Raw genomic sequence first — 23,234 nt, 5'->3', positions numbered from 1 at the left:
GAGCCATGGCCGCTGAGCCTGCGCGTCCGGAGCCTGTGCTCCGCAACGGGAGAGGCCACAACAGTGAGAGGCCCGCGTACCGCAAAAAAAAAAGATGGCAATATTACCAAAATGATAGACAGATCCAATAAAACTGCTATCAAAATTCCAAAAAAAAAAATTCCAACTACCATTTTTGTAGAAATGGACAAGCTAATCCTAAAATTCATATGGAATTGCCAGGAACCCCAACTAGACATAACAATCTTGAAAAAGATGAAAACACTGCAGGGCTCACACTCCCCAATTTCAAAACTTACTGCAGAAGGACAGCAATCAAAAAAATTAGGATGCATGTATAGATCAGTGGAATAGAATTGAGAGTCCAGAAATAAACCCATACATTCACAGTCAATTCATTTTCAACAAGGGAGCCAAGACCACCTAAAGGGAAGAGACAGGTCTTTCCAACAAATGATGCATGGAGAACTAGAAAACCACATGCAAAGGAATGAATCTGGGCCTCTACTTCACACCATATACAAAAATTAACTCTATATGGATCAGAGATATAAAAGTAAGAGCTAAAAGTATAAAACTTAGAAAACCAGGGACTTCCCTGGTGGTCCAGTAGTTAAGACTCCATGCTCTCAACGCAGGGGGCCTGGGGTTTGATCTCTGGTCAGGAAACTAGAGCCCGCATGCCACAACTAAAGATCCTGCATGCCACAACTAAAGATCCCACATGGCACAACTAAAAGATCCTGCATGCAGCAGTGAAGATCCTGCACACGGCAACGAAGATCCCGCGTGCACAACTAAGACCCGGCCTAGCCAAATAAATAAATAAATATTTTAAAAAATAAAAATTAAAAAAAACTTAGAAAAACAGAAAACTTGTGTGTAAATCTCCAGGACTTTGGGTTAGGCAATGGTTTTTAAAATATGACAGTAAAAATATAAGCAACACAAGAAGAGATGGACTTGAGAAAAGAAATTTGGACTTCTTTAAATTTAAAACCTTTTTTCCATCAACAAATACTATCAAGAAAGTAACAAAGACAACTTACAGAATGAGATAAAATATGTGCAGTAACAGCTCTGATAAGGGTAGTATACAGAATATATAAAGAACTCCTCATTACTCAACAACAAAAGGCAAACGACCCAATTTAAATATGGGCAAAAGGTTTGAATAGAGATTTTTCGAAAGAAGATATACAAATGAAAAGATGCTCAGCATCATTAGTCATTAGGGAAATCCAAATAAAACTACAATGAGATGCTACTTCACTCCGATGAGGATGACGACAAAAAAAAATATTTTTTTAAAGGCAATAGCCTTTAAAAAAAGGCTTGTGACCTGTTGGGCTTGAAGGCTTTGCAGGCTCTGGTCTTCTCTCTGAGTTAGACAGGAAGACACTGGAGTGACATGACCTGACCTACTTTTGAAAGGATCATTATGGCTTGTATGTGGCAAACAGACTGTCGTGGTGACAGGGGCAGAAATATGGAGTCCAACTGGAGGTTTGGCAATAGTTCAAGTGAGAGAGGAAGGTGGTCTAGGTTAGGTCGTGGCAGTAGTAGTGACGGCAAGAAGGGGCCACATTCTGGCTATTTTGAAAGTAGATAATGATAGAATTTGCTGACATGTAGGATTATGAAGTTTGAGAGAAAGAGGAGAGTCAAGCACCATGCCAAAGTCTGGTACAGAGAACAGAGTTGATATTTACTAAAATGAGGAACACCATAGAAAGATCAGAGTTGAGAAAACTCAAGGATATGTTCTTAGAATTAAGTTTAAGATTCCTATTAAATATTTAAGAGGAGTTCCAGAGGATAATGGAGTCTGGAGTTCAATGCAGAGGATCAGGTTGGAAATATTAATCAAAGTTATCTACATAGAAATGGTACTTACCAGCCATATGAATGATTAAGATCATCTCATATGGCACTGTCAGATAGAACTTTCTACAATGACAGAAATCATCAGTGTGGAGATACCTGTGCTTCCCGAAGTGGTAGCCACTAGCCACATGTGGCTACTGAACACTTGAAATGTGGCTGGTGTCTACAACACTGGACTGCACAGATCTAATGAATGACCGTAGGTGGAGCAGACAAGAACTCTGAGATCTGAGCCCTGGAAGGTCCGGAAGCCCTGAGCTTAAAGGTCTGGAAATGGAGATTAAGACAAAGTAGCCAGTTGTGGTAGGTGGACAAACAAGAGAGTAGTGCCCGAGAAGTGAGAGAGGAGTGTTTCACAAAGGAGGAAGTGATTAATTGTGCCAAAAAGTCACTGTGCAGTTGAACTGAATGAGAACTAAGAAGAACCATGGAATCTGGAGATGTGAAAGTAACTGGTGATCACTAATGAACATAAATACTATACCAGGTTCTCTGTTAGCTGATGGTTTGCAGATCTGTTAAATTTTAAAAACTTAAGTGACAAACCTCTTTGTAACATTATAGTCATTAGACAGGCTGACTCAACAAAAGTTGATCATAATGCTAATTATTCTTATATTTCTGTTGAGCCCTTCTGTTTTTTTCTGCAATACTGAACATAAGCTTCAAAGATTAGGGTGAGACCGAGAAAGAGGTCAGTTAAAGGAGTGCAGTCAGAGAAATAAGTTAGAACATAAAATATTTTTATTAGTAATCTACAAAGACAGATCATTTGAAGAAAATGTGGCATTAATTCAGTTAGGAACAAGGAAAGTAAGAGGAGTGAATGGTATAAAAATATACGGAGTTCTTTCCAGCACAGCTGTTGTTACTTTTGAAATGTTCTTTGGCATCAGTTCTACAATCACATATTTTAAAATATTTAAAGTGCTTGTTGTTGAAATGCCACTTACCAAAGTGTGCACATCTCCTTCACTGAGGGTGAGATCCCGCTTAGTGATGAGATGGTTCCGGTCACCTTGCCCACCAATTGTGTCATTCTTTTCAGTTGTTTGTGAATTTGAGATCTAGGATTACATGAATAAACTGGTGGTAAATAACAATGGAAAATATTTTGCACTGACATTTTGGCATAAACTGTTATACGTGATTAAAATATAGTGACTAAAAATTTGGTATGACAGAAAATTCACCACTTAATATACGGCTAAAACTAAGCAAAGGAAATAAAGATTAGAGTCCTTAATATGAGGGGAAAAAATTACCTCTACCTAGCCATCATTTTCTCCCCTTGCATAGCTAGAGGGGAAACTGATAAAATACTTAGAAACAGCTTGAAATTTCACAGTGTACATCTGTGATGTATGTTAATCATGAGTATACATTTTTTGCTTTGTTTTCGTAACTTTCCTTACTCCAAACTGTGAATAGCTTCTTATCCAAACATATGTGCTAGGATGGAGAAGACTATATCCAAATAGAATTCCATAAAATGACATTTTTCTAGGTCAAGTCAAAAGAGCCAAGAGTAAAACGTTATATCTTATCCCAAAGACAAAAATTTCAACATCCAAACACCCTTGACACATATTACATGTGGATAAACCACTCTGTGATAAAACCAAAGTCAAATTGGGTCACTTAAGAATATCTCCGGATGGGAATTCCCTGGCGGTCCAGTGGTTAGGACTCCACGCTTTCACTGCCGAGAGCGTGGGTTCAATCCCTAGTCAGGGAACTAAGAACCCGCAAGCTGCGAGACACGGCCAAAAAAAAAAACAAACAGTATCTCCGGAGGCTCACTAAACACTACATAAATAAATGGTTTACTAGGACTTTACAGAATTCATCCTTACTCATTACACAAATAAACAATTTAATTCATAGTGTACTGGTTATGAACTAAAATATTTTATCAAAATAGATTTATTATTAAAACAATTGTTTATTTCATGCATTTCTTTTATAGATTTAGCAAGAAAAGCAATAAAATATCATCATAATAAATAGTTGCTATTAAGTACATTACCTTAATTCTCAAAGGGTTGATCTCCATATCTGAAGTGCAGTTCATTGGCCCATCAATATCATATTGAAGGATGTACAACAAAGTGTTATTGTTATATTTGTAAGGCCACTGAAGATTTAGCATTGCCTTGCTGAAGGAACTCGGACCGTTATTTCTCAGCTAATGAGGAGAAGGAAATGTAAATACTTAGGGCAAAAATCTATTCTATAATCCTTCCCCTACAGCAACTTTAGGAATCATTAAGCACCAGGATTTGAATAACAGTTTGAATAACAGTTTCCATAGTTACTCTAATATTACAACATGATCATTATTATGCAAAAGAATCAAACTCAACATCTGCCTCTGCGTAGGGCAGTATAAGTCAGGATGAATATATAAACAAAAGACGAAAATGTGAAAAAGTTACTGGTAACTGGCATAGAAAATTTTCTTCCTACAGAACCAAAATTTTACTCAGTGACCTATTCTTTTTATTCAAGTAGAACTGGTTTTATTTTATTATTAAAATAATAATAATAAAATATTACTTTTAAGTTAATTTTTATTATTTTTTTTACTAATTGGTTTTAAACAACAGTTTGTATAAACAGCTTTCTTTTACTACTGGAAGCTACTTGTCTAATAAAAATGAACTTAAGAAGAGGGAAAAATAAAAAAAAAATAAAAAAAAAAAGAAGAGGGAAAAAATTCAAAGAAATCTCTGGTGCATACTTAAACTATGCAGAGTTTACATAAAAGTTAAATAGACTTGTTTTTTAAAAAGAGCCTATCTATTCCTCTTTTTGTTGGCTCTCTACCAGGTATCAGTTAAAACCAACAGCTGCAAACCTCGTAGATGTGCTGAACAACTGGCCCAACGTCTTCTTCAGTCTCAGGGTTCTCCTTGTGCTCCCAATTTGGAATCGGAAGAAAGATATGATCAGGACTTGAGACTCTAAACAATGACCAAAGAAAACCTACCATGAATATCAAAATGATATGGTCAGTTCATTTTCAAAAGTACCTAGTGTCCAAATGAATAAAATCAGAATTAAATTTTTTAAAAAAACACCATACATTTAACAGACAAAACAAAAACTATACTTGTATGTGTACATGCACAGATGGACATACAAACTACTCTTTATTGAATCTAATGTAACAGGTGAATTGATAACAGATGAACTTTTTTTTTTTTTTTTTTTTTTTTTGCGGTACGCGGGCCTCTCACTGTCATGGTGTCTCCCGTTGCAGAGCACAGGCTCCGGACGTGCAGGCTCAGCGGCCATGGCTCACGGGCCCAGCCACTCTGTGGCATGTGGGATCTTCCCGGATCGGGGCACGAACCCACGTCCCCTGCATCAGCAGGCGGACTCTCAACCACTGCGCCACCAGGGAAGCCCAACAGGTGAACTTTTGCATAAAAGTTCAATAAATTTATTTTGTGCCACTTTTGCCATGTCTGGTTTATTTCCAAATGATTATCAAATAAATATTTGGGGCTTTGGAATACACCCAGTACCTTCTTCTTTCTACAGAAGCTACAGCTCTAGTAAAACGACACCAAAGGGCTTCCCTGGTGGCGCAGTGGTTGAGAGTCCGCCTGACGATGCAGGGGACACGGGTTCATGCCCCGGTCCGGGAAGATCCCACATGCCGCGGAGAGGCTAGGCCCGTGAGCCATGGCCGCTGAGCCTGCGCGTCCGGAGCCTGTGCTCCGCAACGGGAGAGGCCGCAACAGTGAGAGGCCTGCGTAGCGCAAAAAAAAAAAAAAAAAAAAAGACACCAAAACATGGAGTGTCTACTATCCAAAAGGGGCCCTAGGACTTACTTTTAAGAAGTAACTACTTTTAAAGTAGTTTAAATCATTAGAATGAGATACTCAACTGGGTAATCATACTGACCCTCTTATCTCAACAGCAGCTAAAACAGCAAGGTCAACTTTGTAAGATACAACCGGGCTTACTTTGTCAAAAAGATTGGAGCTGAAAAAGAAAAAAATATATTTAGGACTGACTTGAGCATAATCGTCATCAATAGCATACAGAGGCAAATGCAGTGAAACTAAAAGTAAACAAATTAAAAGCAGTAAAGAAATGATAAACTACAAATCAAAATCATTATTTTCATTAGCATTTAATTCCAAGAAGATGATTTTTATTTAACTTTTAGTTTTGTTTTACAAACTCAAAAGCAAAATAAATTATTCTTATGATGTAAATATTGATTTTTAAATGCTATAATTAAGTACTAAAATTTTAGTCTATCCTATTCCAGAATATTTAAGTATATTGCATAATATATTTATAACAAATAATATTTCCTCCATAGTTATTATAAATGGAAAAAAGTTGTTTTCATACCTTTGGATTTGTAAGTCAAATTTCACGGAAGTATCCATCTCTGATTGCTGGTGCACACTGAAACGAAGACCAGCTAGGAGCTGAAGGAGGAGGGAAAGATGGCAATGTTAGTTAGGACAGTGTCAAATTAGTGAAATTCCAAATCCAGCGTCCAAAGAAAAAAGAATAGGGTTTCTCTGAACTTACAATAAAACTGAAAGTACTCTAGCAAAGGTAATTAAGTCTGATCTTCTATCAAATCTCTGTTATTTCAGATACTTGGGCCAATCCATAATGGAGCCTGATTAACAATGATTAACCATAATTATATCTCCTTATAATATTAACTAATTATCTCATTATATTAGCTAATATTAACTTTCTGAAAAATGCAAAAGGAATTGCTTGTTGACCCAATATAGTTATGCACAATAATATATATAACAATGACAGCATATATAGTTATGCACAATAATTTGGTGACAGGAAGCTAACACATGAACTTGTGTTAATGGAGCAGGAAGGAAGAAACAGATGGCTTACAAGAGTGAGAGAACTCGGCTAAAAAGGACAGATGTAGGGCCAGAAGCAGAATTTCTCCACGTCACCCATAACTCCATCAATAACAAACATCTTAACTCCTGCAGGAGGAAAACTGTTATTTTAAAGAAAAAACTGAGCTACAAGGTAAGGGAAAGCAGCCTTCTTGGGGGGTCATATAAATGACATCTAAAAATGGCCCTTCTAGGGGACCTTGTGAAACTGCCTCCCACTTTACAAAGCTTGGAGCCGGCCACAAGAATCAACCTGGAATTATCTATACTGAGCGAGCAGTGAGTGAGAAAGCTAGAGAGAACGAGTATATAAGAAAATAAAAAGCATGCTCACTTGTTAATGAAACATTGTAGTTAAACACTGTGTTAAATACATGTGAAAAAATGCAACTCTGGGTACTTTGCTCAAGCCCTTTTCCCTAAGAGACCTTATATCTAGAAATAATAATGACTTTTAATGGAAAATATATTTAAAGAAATATGAAATATTTATTTTTGTTGAAATATATTTGACATATAACACTGTAAATTTAAGGCTGATTTGATACATTTATACACTGTTATATGATTGCCACTTGGCAATAATTGCACCTCTGTCACATTACATAATTATCATTTCTTTTTTCTGGTTGGAATTATTAAGACCTAGTCTCTTGCAAGTTTGATGATTATAATACGTTACTGTTGTCTATCATCACTATGCTGCACATTAGAGCTCTAGACTTGCACTTACAAGTCTGTACCCTTAAACAACATCTAATAGGAGAGATGTTGTTTATATGGGTAGATATGGAATATTCAGCCCCATATTATCATAGATCTTTTTTACCAATACGTGCTTATTAAATTAAATTCTATTGAAAAGGTAACATGAAATATACTGCTGTTTTTTTTTTTTTTCCTTGATAATAGGAATTCTACAAGGTATATTTTTGTTTCCTTTTTAGAGGATTTGGGAAGCAGCCCACTGAGTACTTCTTCTCAAGCTCCTGGGCTCCCTCTCCACCCCGTGAAGGGGAGCCTGATCCAACCACTGTGCTCTTTGATCCTATTGGGATGACCATATAGGTTTCAAGTTAATGAGATCATCCTAACTCACTTAAGAATGACAGTCTTGGTATTTGTCAGAGTAGCTTTGAGGATGCATTAAAGTGTTAGTTTAAAATATCAAAGTTACAATCTCAGTCCTTAGTTTCAACCATGTTCTCATCCATTTACCAAATTGAAGGTGAACAGCAGCTTACTGAATACAGGTAATAACACAACCCATACTTTAGTATCTTAATCAAAACTAAACTCTGATAATCATTACATTCTAAATCAAAGCCAGTTTAGACACTATTTTGAAGTGCTTATAAAAAAATTACTATAGACAAACCCACAGAAAAATATGCTATTCTCTATAAAAGAAAAAAAAATCCATTTAATTAAAATATCTTACTTGAGTTCCAGCCTTCATTGGGTTTCCAAGGTCACATACCACCTGGCGGGTTTGGTTTTCTGTCTTAAAGGCACAGGAAAGTCTTGCTAAAGCCTTTGATAGACAAAGAAAAAGGATTGAAAGGAAAATAAATAACCAAAAAAATGCAGAAGCCATAATAAGACTTTAAAGTTCATAGACAATACCATGCAGTTGGATGTTTAGGTTTCTTGCTTTACAAAGCAAGTGCATCTATTTGAGCAATGAGGGGTACAGGGGAAACCAGAATTGTGTACAATTACCACATATAAAGTCAAAGTGTTTCTGAACGATCCCTAGAGGACATAGATACATAACCATATTACCTCTGAAAAATTATGTGATGGCCAGGCTTAGACACTTTATCCATCTGACCCTGTTTCAGGCACTTAGCTAGCCGCTTTTAAAATGTCCTATCAATGCATTATGCAAAGTTATTAGGCTTGAAAGGAATTATGTAAGATAGGCCCTCTATTGTCTAGCAATTTAGCCTTAGGTAGAATGGCCAAGCTTGTACTACACTAAATAAGGGAGCAGCTCATTAATGCTAATGAGAACTATGAGTGCATTTCGATTTTTAAAGAGGCAGCTTGCTTACTTCACTGTTGCGGACCACCCCGATGAAATCGGCCTGCGGTGGGATGGAAACGATGAGCTCAGCTTCATAGGCACCTTCCCCCTGATTCTGAGCCTTAACAATCAAGGTCAGAGGGTTGTCGTCCCCAATATAGATCTTCTTTTGATCACTACGAGTCAATACAAATCTAGACAATGAAAAAAGACTGCACGGCGAGAGCATGACTATTCAAAGCACAGACATGTTCAACAGTGTCTCGAGATTTTTTTAAGACTACAGCTCAACAGAAAACTGCAAATAGCACACTGGGTGCTAATCCAATGCTTCTCCCAGTAAAAGAACACTGATGCCTTTAGCATATCACTATCACTCACAAGTATTATGGAAGTAATTTTATATCCCTTTGTACTTATTAATCCCCTGATTTTTTTTCTAAAGGCTGAATTAATCATTTGTCATGATATTCACAATATTCGCTATAATTTATACATCATATAAAGTGGTAACGAGTCCTTTAGTTAAGAATATCTTTAATAGGATTTAATGTTACTTTGTGACACTACTCAATGCTGAATAGGAAGAGATCGGTTAACCTAGGTAGCTAGTGAAAACATAGCACCTATTTTTTTAAAGCTCAATATTTATAGCTTTACTGAAAACCATGCATTATCCTCCAACATAACTAATTCTCATTACTATTACTTTAATAAAAAAATGTGTTCTTTCATTTAAATTTCTTATTATACAGTCTATTATTTGGAGCAAAACTTACCTATCTACAGAAACTTCCAGTTTGGGTTTACAGACATTGTCTTCACCACAGTCAAGCAGAATATGAGCCTAGAAAAAAATTTTATTTTTCTCTACATGAATAAATACCAGTACAGGTCACATATGCAGTGTATATCAATATATATGTGGATGTATATGAATATACACACATGTATATATTTATATACACTCTACTTGTATATATACCTGAATTCAAAAGGGATCATGGCTACCTGTTTTTAAATAGGTCAGTCTTAGCTAGTAAGAATGAAAAGGAAGAAAAAGATTTATAGGGTATAATACAATTAGCTGGAACCTTTTAGTTCTATCTCAAATTAAGCTGTTACAATTTTGGAATGAAGTATAGAAGATAAAGTAATATTCAAGAAATGAGGGTTCTACTTTACTCAGCTGCTGCTAGATAAGTTGTGTGATCTTAGAAGGATCAAGAGGGATCTTAAAGGGAAAAAACAGTGACAGGCTTTCTTAAAAAACAAAACAAAACAAAACAAAAACTGTATGTTTCCAAGTTACAAGGGAGGCACAGCTCTCCAGAATAGAATTATATGGTAGAGATCTTAACTGTCAGTTTAATTGGGATGAAACCCAACAGTACATGTGAACTAATTCAATGACCTAGTAAACAGTTGCTATGGACTTCAAGAAGATGGGGGGAAAAGGCCAGGACCAGTAGAAGAAATTTGAGGTGACTCCATAAGTGATACCAAATACAATCGCTGCTAATTTAGTTCATGAACAAAGAACAGATTTAATGATATGAGATATGGTGTGTATTAAAAGTCCCAGTTAGAATGATGAGTATCTGAAGTTTGGAATGAAAAGTATTATGAAATATTTTTTTTCAACATGTTTATTGGAGTATAATTGCTTTACAATGGTGTGTTAGTTTCTGCTGTATAACAAAGTGAATCAGCTATACGTATACATATATCCCCATATCTCCTCCCTCTTGTGTCTCCCTCTCACCCTCCCTATCCCACCCCTCTAGGTGAACACAAAGCACTGAGCTTTTGTGTATATATGTCAATACAACTCTCTCACTTCCTCCCAGCTTACCCTTTATTATGAAATATTAATAAACTATGGTAAAGGGATATTTGACTAACTACCACTCTACGTTGAAGAGAGGATTAAACTGGCATTGGTGCAGCTATAGCCTTAAAATATGCTATCAGGAAAGACAGTTTCAGAGATGGAAAAGACAAAGCAATGTCTTCCATTCACAGAGAACTAAATCTCTACAGTTACATACTTAATATCTTGTACAGAGTAAGAACTTAATACATATTTGAATGAATAAATGGAGGGTGGGAAAAAACAAAACTCTCCTTCTGCAGGAAGCATGAAATCTCTAACTCCAAAGGATTAGGGTACAGAAAGGGAAACTCAAAAGCTGCCCTGTCTGATATAGTAGCCACTAATGAGCCACATGTGGCTTTTGAGCACTTGAAATATATCTAACGCAACTGGGGAATTGAGTTTTATATTTCATTTAATATTAATTAATTTAAATTTAAAAACTGATACTTGATTCTGCGACTGAAAAACTTTTCGTACATTTAGAACAACTTGGCTATGTGAATCAACCTTTTCAATTATAAATTATATGAGTTCTAAATATAGAAAAACTATTTCTGATGAAGCATTAGCATCTGAATTGAGATGTGTTGTAAGTATATACTACACTCTGGATTTTAAAGACCGTAAAAAACAGAACTTAAAAAATTTCACAGAAAATACGACTTTGGAAATATGGTCTTAAAGAAGTAATTAAGTTAAAATTACATCATCAGGGCGGGCCCTAATCCAATATGACTGGCGCTTTATAAGGAGATCAGGACATAGACACAGAGGAGAAACGATGTGAAGACACAGGGAGAAGATGACCACCTACAAGCCAATGGGAGAGGCCTCAGAGGAAACCAACCCTGCAGACACCTTCATCTCAGACTTTAAGCCTCCAGAATTGTGAGAAAATAAATTTCTATTATTTAAGCCACCCATTCTGTAGTATTTTGTTATGGCAGTCCTAGCAAACTAATACAGATATATTATTAAAATTAATGTCACCAGTTTTCTATGTTTTTTTTAATGTTACTGACCAGTATATTTAAAATTACAAGTGTGGCTAACATTATATTTCTAACAGACAGCAGTACTCCATAGAGAGAGTACAGTAAAAAAGTTTGTAATATGACCAGTGAAATAAAGGGCCATTTTAGAGAGAAGTAAATAAGAATGATGGGATAGGTAATTAACATCGAAATGAAAGTACATAATAAAGCTAAGAATACAGAAAAAAAGATGCCTAAGAATAGGTAATGTCGGTGCTGAAACAAATGTAGAACACAAAGGAAACAAAGATTCAAATAATGAAGAAAGTGGGGTGGGGACAGGGAAGAAAACCAAATATTACTGAAGTTATTACTCCCTCAAAGTGGTTTCAAAAGTTAACCAATTTGATTACCTGGTTTTAAACTGTATTGGTATTAAAGAGATTGGTGATCTCAGTAAACTAAACAAAAGTAATGTTAACACTAATAAATAGTTTCCAAAAAATTCTAAAATTATAAAGAGAAAATAATAATAACTCCTATAACAAAACACATAATGTAAAAGGACAAGTAACAATTAACTTTTCTAAAAAATGTAAAACTGAATGACAGACTCTAAGAGGCTCAGCTGTTCATTATTAAATTACTAATCAACATAATATTGTATATCCCCTAAAAATAAAAAATGTAAAAAATATGAACACAGAACTATGTTTACAAGTTCTATATTAATGGGTAGTAGAAAGTAGCACGTATACTATTCATGTGCAAAATGAAATATAAAATAAATTGTTAAAATATAAAAATTACAAAACACTTTAAAAAATTTTAATTTGCCTTATGCTGCTGTCATGTATAGTCTTCTCAAATTACGAAAAATATAGTTTATGAGATCTTAGTAAGTTAGACAAAGAAGTAACAACCTAAATTTAGGGTAAAGCATTCTATGAGAGCAGAAATATTAATCTAAAAATATGAACATGTAATAAATGAGGAAAAAATAGGAAATACAATAACATTTGAATGTATGGGTTTTACATAGGATTTTCTAAAAATATTTTAATATAGTCTTTATAAAATTTTATGTTGCTATATTTGGTTTTATGAAAAGCATGATTTATGCACTATATATGCATATATGTGTGTACATATACTATTTTTTACAATTAAAATATAAATCAAAGGTAATATAAACTTGTTTAGCAAAACAAAATACTATGTAAGCAAATTGGCATTTTGTTGTTTTCCTTGAATTATTTTACTGTTTTAAGTGTATGAAATGCGACCCTGTCTTCCTCTGCATATCTCTAAGTTCTGAGTGGCTTTAAATGTCTTTGACCTGAAAATCCAGATTCCTTCTCCTCTGACTTCTCTGACTAAAACCCAACATTATAAAAGCAATCCCTTATGCTATTTAACAATATGAACTGTAAGACTTTAAAAAAGATAAAAGTATAAAATTAATGATAAATTAATAAAGTACAGTACCTGTCGACTAATATTGGCAGGAGTGAATTGGTTAAGAATAGGTTGCAAGCCTGTCGCATCAGCAGCTGTTCTATAATCCAACCGATACTCCATAAAAATAGTAATCGGAGTGAGTTTGTCTCTAAATTCAGATTCATCCTAAAAATGGAAAAGCTTTGAATTAATGATGACATCAACCTATGACATCAAGCTATCCGAAGAAATCCATAAGTGCACAATACAAAGGCAGCTGTATTCACCCCTTGATCAAATTCTACAGAAACTCTTTGAAAAACTACACTTAGATAAGAATAGAATAACCAAAAAGAAGATTATCATTATCCAGTGAAAACCCTTAATCAACTTTGTTTTATAATGTAATATTTGATTCACACAAAAATATATGAGGCATGTTAATAAAATGAGCACTCAAACACACACCCAAAATAAATAATAACTAGGACATAACCTATATTGTTTAAGCTACCCACATGCTCTTTTCTCCTTTCATCCCTTTGTCTTCCTTCCAGAGGTAACCATTCCCTTGCTTGCTTTCAGCAGTTTTACTCTAGTGTGTGTGTCCCTGAACAGTATGTTCTTCAGATTGCTTTTCCTGTTTATTTTAAAATGAGACCATACGTATTCTTCTGTCATTTGCTCTCTGTTCAACACTTTTTAAGATTCATTCATGCTGTTGCATGTAGCGAGGTTAATTTTTACTGTTGAGTAATATTTATCATATAATAATTTATTTACAATTTATTTATCAATTCTTCTGTCAAAGGTTATTTGGACTGCTTTGGGTTTTGGGTTTGTTTTTGCTATTACAAAAAAAAATGTTGTAATGTTGTATTGTTCTACATAGTGGCAAGGAGATTTGTCAGCTCTGTAAGATACAATATTATTTTCCAAATTCTTCATATTGGCAATTTACACTGCCATGAGCAATGTGTAAGAATTCTGATTAACTCACATCTTGACCAAGCAATAGGCACTGGCAGACTCTGAGTGTAAAATGGTATTTCTTCATAATTGTAACTTGAGGTATTTGTCTTGTTTGCTCACATCATGAATAGTTATTTAATTTCATCAAAAACCTTTCCCTGCACTTAAGTAAGATGGCCATGTTTTCAGTCTATTCATGTGTAGTTATACTTCTATACTTTCAATGTTAACCCACCCTAGGATACATCCAAGTTGGTCTGTTTTTTAACCTTTTTTATAAACTGCTAGGATTTAGTCTGCTTATATTTGGTTAGTAATTTTACATCTATGTCTTTGTACAAGACTGTCATGAATTCTCCTTGCTTATACTTGCCTCGGTCAGTCTGGGTATCAGTTACACTACCTTCACAGAATAAGCTGGAAATATATTTTATTTTTCTATTTTAAGAGTTTAACATTGGAATGTCTCATTCTTGACAGTTTGGTAGATATTGCCTATAAAACCATCTAGTTCTTGTGATTCCTTTGTGTAAAGATTTTTAACTGCCAGTTCAATTTTTTTTAATGGCTTATATGGTTAAATGAATTGTTTGGGTTCCTCAAATGACAGCTGTGTTGTGTTTTTCTAAGAATGTCTGCTTTCTCTCAGTTTTTCTATGTCTTAGCACAAGGTTATTCATAATATTTTATTATTTTAATTCCTTTATTATCTATAGGTACATCCTTTTTCAAGTCCTATTTTTGTGGAGGTTTTTGGGGGTTTGTTTTTCCTTCATTTTTTTCTCAATCTTTCATTTAAATTAAATAGCATTTAAGGCTATACATTTACCTTTACATTCTGCTTCTGGGATATCCTACACATTTTGATATGTAGTATTTTCATTATAATTCACTTCTAAGTAATAAATTTCTAATATGATCTCTTTTTTGATCCATAAGTTACTTAAAATCACAATTCCTAATTCCCAACTTATCTTTGTTATTGATTTCTAAAAATTGCACTGTAATCAAATAGCATATTTTCTATGATTCCAATTGTTTCACATTTGTTCAGACTTCCTTTATATGTATATATGGGGAAATTTTATATTCTCTAATTGTTGGATGTCAAGTTCTATATAGGTATATAAGTCTACTAAATCGAGCTTGTTAATTATCTTGAGTCTTCTAAATCTTTACTGATGTTTTTGTCTTTTTTTTTTTTTTTTTTTTTTGGCCATACCATGGGGCATGCAGGATCTTAGTTCCCCAACCAGGGATCGAACCTGCGCCCCCTGCAGTGGAAGCATGAAGTCTTAACCACTGGACCACCGGAGAAGTCCTGATGTTTTTGTCCTTTAAAAAAAATTTCATCCTTTATTTCATTAAACATTTTATACACACTTATATTTTGTAACTGATAATTCTAACATCTCAAGCTTTTGCAGGACTAAGATTTATTTGCTGTGTCTTCTAATTCTAAAGTACTAAACACACCAGGCTTATTTCCTGGTGTGTTTAGTACTTTTTTTAGAAATGAATTCCTATTTGATTGAACTTAACCTATGGGACCCATACTAGATTGTTCCAGTGAGACCTTCTATTTACTCTTGCAGGAGTCAGGGAGCATCTTTGTTTTGGGAACACTTTAGCCTTGTGGAAGACTCTGGACCTAATGCAGGAGGCTCAGGTCAGACCCCTGGTTTGCAGAAGGCCCCAGGCGAGCCTGAACCCCTGTACTGGTGTCTGCAAGTACAGCTCACCCTCCGCCCAGGCTCCATCCCTCCCTCCTTAGCCATCCTGGCTCACACACTTGCTTACAACTCACAAGTCAGGTTTGGCCAATGTAGTTTTTTCATTGATTGCTTATGGTGGGGGGCGGGGGGGTGGGGTGGATTTCTTTTACTGTCTTGAGAGTCCAGCAATATTTAAGAAATACGTTTGTCATAATTTATTCAGTAGCATTGTTGTGGAAAGGCCACGTGCAATATCCAGTCTGACAAGCGCAGAAGTCCATTACTCAAGTTTGACTCTTTAAAAAGCCCAATTTCCTCAACTGCATTTTTCTGTCTTCTTTTTGATTTACTACCAAAAAAATTTACAGAAAGTGAAAATCATTTAGATGAAAAGAAAAAATAGTAAGTAGAAAGAAGAGATAATGGATAATCTCTTACCCGCAGATATGCTATTAGTTCTTCACATTGCATCTGTCCCCCCCTTGAGATGGTCATGTTCTTGGAGTGACCCGGGGACCTGTTATGGAGAAATAGTGCTCGTCGAATTGCTCCTTTTTGCTTGAGTTTATCCAAAAGAAGCTCCACCTGGAAGTCTATACAAACCAAAGGATTTATAACCAACATAATCTTTATGGACACCTATCTGTCCTAAATATCTCAAGTTTTCATTTAAAAAGAGATACATATTTATCCCTTAAGAAGTAATCTGCTTCTAATTCATTAAAAATGTCTATACATTGTAGTGAGATGACAAGATATTAATTCTGAATAAATATTTAATAATAACTGATCCAACTATCCCCAAATTAATGTCATCTATTAAATTGAGACAATAGATAATGATGGTAATAAAACAGCTATCAGATAGAGGGGAAATTTTTTCTTTTAATTTAAGCTGAGAGGAGGAAGTTCAGAAACAAAATATATGAATTAAGACTTTTATCACTAATGCAGGTAGCAGGACTCTTGCTGACTGTGATTAAGAAATGTTTACTAATATGCACCCATACCCCATACCATTACATTCACCATTATGACGAATGAGCAGTTTGCATCACTTGCAACTCCTAGTTCTAATGAAGCTACTATATCAAACTATCAGGTAAATATGTCCCTCATGAAGCAAATGATCAAATATAGCTGACTGGGTCAAGAATCATCTTAAAATGAATGCGCAGCCAGTGAACAGTCTGAAGCACATTTGCTAGATTACTGCCTTCTAACATCAGTTCTTCTTTAAATAGTTTCTTCAAAGGAGATAAGAGTGCAGATCTTTAAAACCACAAATCTCTTTCTAAGTTTTTCTAAATGTTGAACTTCATGTCAAATGTGAGTGAAAAGCCAGGGTCACTTTGATTCTTGTTCTGTTCCACCCACCCTTTGAGAAATAGCAAACTCCTCCTTCTGGCCTCTTGAAATTGCCATTTTGCCTGTGCAAAATACTCCTCCAGACATCCCTTAGCTCCTTCATTTCCTTCAGGTCTTTACTGAAAAGTTACCTTCCAGAGAGACCCTTTCTTGCTACTCTATGTGAACTTTCACGCACCAACACACCCCCAACAGACTCAGTCCTCTATCCGGAGCTTTACTGTTATTCCTTAGCACATATACCGACAAATCTCCACAACAGTTACTTAACTCTCCTACCTTGCTCTCAGAATCACATAAACCATTTTTTGGAATGGAAGAGTCAAGTTAGAATTTGCTGTGTGGGCTAAATTTAGTGGTCTAACTTTTTTTCCTTCTCTCTATTTCTAAACCACCTCTACTCTGGAGATTACTGGGGTTTCTCTAAGACATAAAGTATAAACTTTTCAGTAGGTCATTGACTTATAAACAATGATACTTATTTCTCCTAGAGTTCATCTGTCTCACAATGATAACTGTTTAACTTTCTGAATGCCATATTTACCACTAACTGTTCACAATGTCAATAAACGTATTATTTCTAAATTGGCTTAAGAGTTGCCAAACAAAATAATTATGTTGCGATATTAAATGTCTTTAAGCATAAACATTCAAACAAAAAACAATAACAACTATTTGAATAGCTATTCAAATGTCCTAAAACATTTTTTAAGTGCTGTGTATGCAGCATCATTAAAATAATATAATTTTTCCATAGAACACTTACTAAGTTTCGTGGGAAGTGCTCCTTTGCCATCTGCCTTTAAGCAGAACCTGACATTAAAACTGTAGAAAAATAAAAAATACATACAAATCCCATAATCCAGGTTAGACACTTTTCCCGTTTATACAGCATTATTTATTTATTTGTTTGTTTATTTATTTATCTTGGAATTGGAATTACAATTCGAACTTTAAAATACCAAAAAGTCTCATCACAATGCCTACAATTAATTTTTTTTAAAAGACAGTAAAAGAGATTATCTATGCCTCTCTTATTCTCTTATTTATTATTTGAAAAACTCACTATAGGTGACATAATCTGATATTACCATGTAACAGTTTCCCCCTTTCCCCCCAAAATATACAAAGTAGATGAAATTATAGTATATTGCTTAAAAAATTAAATATTTACACTATGCCAGTTTAAGATACCTAATACACTCTCATTCCTATTAGATAAGCTATAATAATAGCTTATCTATTAGATAACCTATTATATAAGCTATCATCCCTATCTTACAGATTGAAAACTGAGGCTTGGATGGTATTAATTTTCCCATTTTCATGGAACACATATTGAACAGAATTCAAATAAAAACTCTGGTCTGTACAATTCTAAAACTTTTGTTGTTACCGTTTTGTTACACTGATAATATTTATTTTTTGTTGTTGTTGTTACACTTTTGTTACGCTGATAATATTTATTTAGCTAGACATTTTTTTATTATCACCCAAATCTCACATTTCTTTTTTTTTTAAATCTCATATTTCTAATACTTAGTTCACGTTGTGAAGCCTTATATCTTTCTTTATGTCTTACAATTATTTTTAAAACATGAAGCTATACAGAATAATCTAACTCATCCTTCAGTAATTTAGGCATGATTCCTTTCATGGAAAGCAATGAGACAAAAAAAAGAGAAAAAGAAAAGAAAAGAATTTCCTAGCCTCCTCCTCGCAAGCTTATAGAATGTGTTGATAAATTTAAATGGGGGAAATGACAGTCCAGATTTAAAATAAATGTCTCACTTATGACAAAGCCCCATAAAACTCCCTTTAATTACCAAGCTCCTCTAGAACACTATTTTCACAATTTATTACTAGGTTATGACATCAGTTTAATGGGTGTGTCCAGCATCTTAAAAAAATGAATATGTAAAATTGACTTAAGTATCAAGGGTAAGATTTCATGAAACTTGTTTTAATTACATGCGTTTACTGGATTATGATGTAAAATGTACTTCATCCTACACCCCATATTCGAAAACATATGAAAGCTACTGCTCTAGTTAGTGTATTCGAAGGCTTCACCTTGTTGCCATAATCATAAGCACATCATCAGCAATGTGCAGCAACTTCACCAGGACACAAAGGGTGAGTGAAGGGATGAAAGTCAGTAAAACTTACAAAATCTTGAAAACAACTTCACTGCCAGTCAATGAAAATGAAGACTAAATATTACTGAATTTTTAATGCAACCCGATGAAAGAAATAAAATTTTTATTAGATAAATGGTTATTTATTTAATATATTTAATTATAAACAAAATTTTGAAAAATGATTTTAAGAACAATAATACATAATTCAAAACCAAAATCAGAAAAAATATCTTTTCATTAGCTCTTCTGAAGGAAAATTTTCCCAGCTTCCAATCATTTTACCCTTCTTATGTAAGTTCTCTCTGATTTTTCCATGTGAGCAAGGAACATGAAGTGAACAGTGTTTCCCAAAGTGGAGTACTCATGGTGAGGGTTTTTTTTTTTTCTTTGGCCGTGCCATGCAGCTTGCGGGATCTTAGTTCCCCGAGCAGGGATTGAACCAGGGCCCGTGGCAGTGAAAGCGCAGAGTCCTAACCACTGGCCCACCAAGGAATTCCCCATGGTGAGTTTATATATATGGGTCAAGACTTTTCATTATTAATTTTATGTTGATTTTGACATGTATGAGAAAGACACTGGTTTCTCTATTTTATTTTAATATGTTTTAAAGTAAATCATGAGTCAGTTTAAAGAAAAAAGCCGTAAGAAAATTATAAATACAGGTAGAATGAAAACATAGCAAAAAATCACACAACATAGAGAAAAGTAACATACAAATAATGGAAACTTAAGAAATACTGGACTAGAGAAGAATTCAGACATGAAGCTTACAAAAAATATTTTTTTCTTTAGAAACTAGTAAAAGAACAAATAGAAGACCAATACATTAAAGCAAACTATTTTTTTCATACAGCTAGTCACAGACATTAAATATGAAAAAGAGCATTAGTTTTTAAAAATTAAAATCAAAATGTTCACAGGCTTGTTTAGCATTAAATATGAGATCTGAAACCTTATTGGCTTTATTTTTGAATATATTCACTGAGCATGCATAATTTTTTAAAATTAGTTTTATACTAGTTTATAGCATATTTCTAGAGCCTTCTACATATCTTCTTTGGAACAATATTTCTGTAATTCAATCTATGACAAGAAAATAGAGTGTACCCACAGAAACTGCTTTAGCAATATTTCAGCCTCCCCCTCCATTTTCAATTGTTTTTACAATGACTGAACCAATAATCACAATAATAACTATTACTAAACATACACCCTTACCAGGAAACTTTGAGATCTGTCCCAGGCAGTGGGCAGGTTTTATTGTCTTGATTTAAAATGCTAGGATACACTTCAAGGCCAGCGTTTACAGTGATAACTGGTCTGGCCCTGGTTTAAAAAAAAAGAAAAGAAAAAAAAAAGTTATTTAAAATGTTAGATTGATTTAAGCATTTCAGGTTCACATTCATTGCATATACAGTGTGATGTTCACTAAAGCAGTGTTTATAATAGCAAAAAGAATAGAAACAACCTAAACTTAGCATGACCAAATATTCCAGTTTGCCCAGGACTGTCTTGACTTTATCAGTGAAAGTCCCATGACCTGGTAAATCCCCCTCAGTTCCAGGCAAAGCAGGACCACTGGTCACAAACTATCTGAACGCAGCCCATTAAAGCAAGATGGTTAAACAAGTTGTGGGATATCTACCTAATGCAGTGCAATACAGTGGGGGAAATGAGTGCTGTAAAGCCATCTGTGCTAATATGGGATGATAATAGCCAAGACATAATGAGAGGAAAAAAACACCATGTACAAAGGATGCATACACACACACACATAATTTTTTAATGCACAGAATATTTCTGATAGGATATACTAATAAAACTAGTAACTGGCGTGAGAGGAAGTATATATCTCTTATTGTATGCCCTTTTTACATTGCTTGAATTTTTACCACATGTATGTATTACTTTGTTAATAGCAATTTTAAAAACTGAAACAATAAATTAAAATACAGTTTCCAAAGTTCAGATGCACACGTTTACCCTCTGTACAAAAATACAGCAGCCTCAGGGCAGTGTATCTGTCTCAATCATGATAAATCCTGGTATCTGTACAGACACAAGCTGCCCCGAGAAGCACAATCAACTTCACCCATCACAACCTCCACTACACAGTACCAGTGCTAGTTTTCCTGCCATGTATAAGCACAGTCCATAGAGGTGTAAACATCTTAATCTACTTGGGATGCTAGTTGATATTGTAAGGCACGAGGAATTGATGAAATTCAGAGAAATACTGGGAATATGTATGAAGCTGGGAAATGGAGATATGTGGATTTATACATATTGCTCTAATAAAAATATTCATTGGGGGAATCATTACATACTGCCCTTGTGGTCACAGAATGCTGTGGCACAAACACCAAGTTAAGTTCTTGTCTCTTAGATGAAAATGTAAACTCCTATAATTTTAAACTCATATAATCTAAAACACAGGAGAACATCTTTGAACATAATTTAAAGAACAAAAAGGGAAAATTCTGAATGCTTTCCTAAATAAAAAAATCTATAGCTTTCTCTACTTTGGGATCTCCTTGTATCATTACTACTTGCCTGAAGCAAATCTTGAATAGAAAGAACAAATTGTATCATTACTTCAAGAAAATTAAACTGAAATTCAAACACTGATACTTAACTATAAAACTTTCATATAATTCATAATATTCCTATATTACCAGATATGGAAATGCTTACCTGTATAATACAGCTCTATCTACACCAAAAGCTCCTACAATTAAGTCTTAAAAGAGAGCAGAAAAATGTTAATAATAATTTTTTTTAATTCACATATCATTCCATAAGCTCTCAATGCATATAATAAAGATATAGACATAGTCTCAAAACTATTCTTCATTAAGTGGTTGTAAGACAACACCAAAAAGGCTAAAATGTATATGAAAACTTTAAATACGCTATCATCAATGGCAAACACTAATCATAAAACTAATTTTTTCATCCATCCAGGCAGACAAGAATCTTTTTAATGGATACATAATAAAAACCAGCAACAATAAGGAAGAGTATACCATGCAAACACACATATCCCCAAAGGAAAAAGCTTTATAGATGCCTGTGGATTTTACAATTTCATTGTAAAATTTCTCTTTTTTTCGTTTACTTATTTTGTTTCAAAAACAAAACAAAACCAAAAAAGCACAATACATATACACTTGATCCTTGAACAACATAGGTCTGAACTGCGCGGGTCTAGAACTGCGTGGGTCTACTTATAAGTGGACTTTTTTTTCCACTGAATACATACTATAGCACTACACAACCTGAGGTTGGCTGAATCCGCAGAGGTGGAACTGTGGATACAGAGGGCCGAGTGTACAGTTAGTTATATGTGGATTTTTGACTGTGCAGAAGGTTGGCACCCCTAACCCTCACATTGTTCAAGGGTCAACAGTACTTAGAATGCTTAGAATGACAGAAGATAGCATCCAAATCAACAAGAATAGAATGTATTAGTTTTTATACGTAGCTGGTACCACTGGTTCACAATTAGGAAAAAATGAAATCAGAACTCTCTCTCTCAGTATACCCAAGCTAAATTTGACGAAGCCCTTTCTAAGCAGAAAAGTACATGAGAAACCATAAAGACAGGTACAGTGGATTACATAAAAATTAAGAATTTCTTTATGCCCAAAAAGAAAACATGACAAAACTGAGAAATATATATGAGTTAAGGAGTTAAAACCCTCAATAATTAAGGAACTGCCACAAGTTAAAAAAAAATGAATGAAAGAAAAGAAAAACAATATTCCAATAGAAATGGAGAAAAAAAGATGTAGAAAGGAAATTCACAAAAGTAAATATATATAGGCAAGTAAACAAAAATGCTTATTACCCTCACTAATAATCCAAAACTGTAGATTAAAACAAAATAACATTTTCCACCTATCATGTAAAGTTATTTTAA

At 34.3% G+C, this 23,234-nt stretch overlaps 1 protein-coding gene across 1 annotated transcript in view; it reads right to left on the bottom strand.

Annotated features, from left to right (window-relative positions):
• The window catches only part of ITGAV (integrin subunit alpha V), an 88,851-nt gene that overhangs the window by 6,671 nt on the left and 58,946 nt on the right, over nt 1-23,234 (bottom strand). The window contains exons 12-24 of the mRNA XM_028479875.2: nt 22,007-22,052; nt 20,531-20,638; nt 17,938-17,996; nt 16,242-16,396; nt 13,165-13,302; nt 9,603-9,670; nt 8,852-8,999; nt 8,236-8,328; nt 6,262-6,341; nt 5,803-5,883; nt 4,748-4,853; nt 3,917-4,075; nt 2,841-2,954 (exon numbers count right to left, since the gene is read on the bottom strand). Coding sequence (XP_028335676.1) covers nt 2,841-2,954; nt 3,917-4,075; nt 4,748-4,853; nt 5,803-5,883; nt 6,262-6,341; nt 8,236-8,328; nt 8,852-8,999; nt 9,603-9,670; nt 13,165-13,302; nt 16,242-16,396; nt 17,938-17,996; nt 20,531-20,638; nt 22,007-22,052 — 1,355 coding nt within the window. The remainder of the gene's footprint in view (nt 1-2,840; nt 2,955-3,916; nt 4,076-4,747; nt 4,854-5,802; nt 5,884-6,261; nt 6,342-8,235; nt 8,329-8,851; nt 9,000-9,602; nt 9,671-13,164; nt 13,303-16,241; nt 16,397-17,937; nt 17,997-20,530; nt 20,639-22,006; nt 22,053-23,234) is intronic.

This window comes from Physeter macrocephalus, chromosome 2 (assembly GCF_002837175.3).
Source record: "Physeter macrocephalus isolate SW-GA chromosome 2, ASM283717v5, whole genome shotgun sequence".
Classification (NCBI taxonomy): domain Eukaryota; kingdom Metazoa; phylum Chordata; class Mammalia; order Artiodactyla; family Physeteridae; genus Physeter; species Physeter macrocephalus.
Note: the sequence above shows the minus strand (reverse complement) of the source record. Positions and strands in the feature narration are given on the sequence as shown.